The 3,410-nt window shown below is 43.6% G+C and overlaps 1 protein-coding gene across 1 annotated transcript in view; it reads right to left on the bottom strand.

The window, feature by feature from the left end:
* Positions 1-3,410, bottom strand: part of LOC103521957 (calcium/calmodulin-dependent protein kinase kinase 1-like) — a gene marked incomplete at its 5' end in the record, with an annotated part of 13,651 nt that continues 10,241 nt past the window's right edge. The window contains one exon of the mRNA XM_008487059.3: positions 1-347. Within this exon, the coding sequence (XP_008485281.2) occupies positions 293-347 (55 nt within the window). The remainder of the gene's footprint in view (positions 348-3,410) is intronic.

The following is a 3,410-nucleotide window of genomic DNA, read 5'->3' as shown; positions in this document are numbered from 1 at the left end:
CACGTTTGTCCGTCGTGGATATTGCCTGTTGGGTTTGGTCCTGTGTGATTGTGTTGGTCCAATGGGTCCTGAAGGACTTAAGAGAGACGTAGGTCACTGAAGAGGCAGATCGGTCACTTAAGAGACTCCGTAGGTTACTTAAGAGGCAGGTCGGTCACTTAAGAGGCAGATCGGTCACTTAAGAAGCAGATCGGTCACTTAAGAGACTCCTTCCGTAGTACGTAGGTCACTTAAGAGGCAGATCGGTCACTTAAGAGGCAGATCGGCCACTGAAGATAGACTCGTTGGTCACTTAAGAGGCAGATCGCTCGTTCACTGGCGGCATTGCGTTCTCGGATCGATATGGCCTGAAGGAAGAATTAAACAATCAAATAAATTAATTAAACAATCAATTAAACAATAAAGGGATTATTCTAAATCATGATTTATTTGTGGTGGAGCTGAGGAGAGCTTCTTCACAATTTTTGTGGATATCACAGCATTACTAAGAGCCTCCTTTACTACATATTTGACATTTCTATAATTTTTCTTTTTACTCTGGTAATACCGCCACTGGTCGCTACTCGATTAAAGTAGCTACTCAATTGTCCTCACGAGGCTGAGTGCATCCCGAACTCCAAGCACAGAGCCGAAGTAAGCCTAGATCCGGGGGGTTCGGTTCCCGCCTTTTATAAATTTTGCGCTAGGCAGAAGCGCTATTAAACCAGCTAACTAGGGGCTGGCACATTTCGCAATTAAATATCGAGGATACTCCACTGGGTTTAACAGTCTTTCGGATTTAGAGGAGCCATCTCCAACAGCCTCTTCGTGAGAATATGCAGTAAAAAAGAGGAAGAAATAGAAAGGACAACAAGAAGAGACGGAGACGAAGAAGAAGAAGAAGAAGAATGAGAAGAAGAAGAAGAGAAGAGAAGAAGAAGAAGAGATAAGAAGAGGGGAAAGTAGGCGAGAAAGTGCGAAAAGAGTAAGAATGGGACTGGCGAAGCATTAAAAGAGAGTGGAAGGGACATACTTACCCTACTGTCACGCTATTTAGGTTTAGTAAGGCTCTTTTTTTACTCCGCCTTCGAGCAAATTAGCTACTGTTTACTTTGGTAGTCCAAGCCTTCTTTATAAGCCCTTCTGTATGGCCATTTCTTCTGTAACCACGTTTTTCACTCTTTTTTCCCCACGTTTTACCTACATATTTTTTCCCGTTGATTTTGTTTTGCAGGGCTGGTTTGTTCAAGTGGCTTCCTATGCATCATGCAAAAGACAGAGAAAAAAAAAAAAGCAAGGAGCGAAAAATGAGCGCTTACATACATAACCTAATTACGTGGGATATTTAGGTACTGAACCAGAATGAGACTGAAAATCCTTTACTCCGCGCAGTCTAAACAGGTGCTTCGTGATATTTCATGGTATCCAGTATCAAACATTTGAATATAATAGGCTTGTTTACCTGGGAAGACAATAGATAATTATACAATAGCATAGAAAGAATTAGTACGTTGTTTATGATGTCGCCCGATCACGCTCAGACCGCCTGCAAAGTAGGCTGTCTACTGACCCAGGTCTGAGACGGGGTCTACAGCTTTTTCCTGGCTCACACACGGTCTGAGCTCGACGCGACGCTATGCGTGTGTGTCTGTCCACAGTCTTTGTATTAGACTTGCCGGGAGTAAGAGGGGACTTCTTCACGCTCTCATTCCCTTTGGCAGGATAAACAAGAGTATATTCTATTCGCTATTCTATGTTAAAACATACGTCGTTCCTAGGTAGCTATGTGTATAAAGCGTTGTTGGTTTCACTACTTCACAGCTCCCTATTTTTAAATGGCAAATTAATCATGTTGCGTATAGGTACTATCCACGTATTAGGCTGTATGTAGCCTCAATTTTTCCTTCCTTGCTTTTTTTTTTTTTCTTTTCCGTTTTGCACACAAGTGAAATGCATACGAAGCCACTGAACAACCCAGCCCCTGCAAAAAACTCAAGGGAAAAATATGTACGTAAACAACGAGAGAAAAAAAGGTGAAAAGTGTTACAGAAATGCATACAAAAGCTTATAAGAAGGCTTTGACACAGATACTAATTTGCTAAGGGATAAAAAAGAGCCTTTACTTAAAGCCTAAAGTAACATAGGGTAGGTCATGTCCCCTTCCCATCTCTTTTATGCTTCAAGCCCATGTCTTTTTCTCGCTATTTTCCTATTTCCCTCTTCATCTTCTTGCTGCGCGTTCTCTGGCTCCTTCTCTCTTCTTCTTCTTCTCTTCCTTCTTCTTCGGTCCCCGTCTTCTTCTGTGTTTCTTACCTATTTCCTTCTCCCCCCCCTTGTTTTCTCATGCATTTCTCCAAGAGGCTGTAGAGGATTGCCCCATAAATCCGAAAAACCCTTAAAGTCCAGTGGAGGTATCCTCGAGTATTTAATTGCTAAATGTGCCAGCCCCCTTGGTTAGCCTTGGTTAGTAGCGCTTCATGCCAGCGCAAAAGTTTAAATAAAGGGGAACCGAATACCGCGATCTGGGTCGGCCTTGTCGGCCTACGTGTGCTCTTGCGAGTTCGGGGTGGCAACTCAGCCCTCGGTGACGGGACTAAAATGAGTAGCTACTTTAATCGAGGTAGCGGACCAGTGGGCGGGATTACCAGCAGTAAAAGAAAATATAGAATGTAAATATGAGTACACGAGCGGGCCCCCTCCTTCACTAATGTCTGTCCCTCCTCACAAAAGCTGTGCGCCGTCGTCCTCAGCTCACCACAAATAAATCAATACTTTAGATAACTTGTCTTAATTGACATTGTTTTAATTAATTTATTTGATTGTTTAATTTCCTTACCTTCAGGGCCATATCGATCCGAGAACGCAATGCCCGCCAGCTGAACGCGGATCTGCCTCGTTAAGTGACCAACGAGTCCCTATCTTCAGTGTCCCGATCTGCTCTTCTTAAGTGAACGATCTGGCCTCCTTAAGTGACCTACGTACTACGGGAGAGTCTCTTAAGTGACCGCATTCCTGCTTTCTTTAGTGACCGATCCTGCCCTCTTAAGTGACCGGCACCTGCCTCTCTACGGTAACCTTACGGAGTCCCTCCTTAAGTGACCGTCTGCCCTCCTTCAGTGACCCTACGTCCTCTCTTAAGTCTTCAGGACCCATTGGACAACACAATCCCCACAGGGGACCAGAGAGCGACTGCGCCTAAATTTAAGCGTGAAAAAACATATCAACATGACCGTTTGGAAAGCGCGGTTTCAGCTGTATGCGGCGCTTCAATATTGTGCTCGCTGTGGTTTTAACAAAGTTGACCTAAAACACCTGACACGAGGGTCTGCTAGTTTTTTTTTTTTTTTTTTTGTTTTTATAATGTGTTTTTTGGATTTTTCATCGGAAACGAGCCGATTAAGAAAATGACCCCACAGACTTGCTGTCGAATT

This window comes from Diaphorina citri, unplaced genomic scaffold (assembly GCF_000475195.1).
Source record: "Diaphorina citri unplaced genomic scaffold, Diaci psyllid genome assembly version 1.1 scaffold6357, whole genome shotgun sequence".
Lineage (NCBI taxonomy): Eukaryota > Metazoa > Arthropoda > Insecta > Hemiptera > Psyllidae > Diaphorina > Diaphorina citri.
This window is presented reverse-complemented; position numbering and strand designations above follow the sequence as displayed.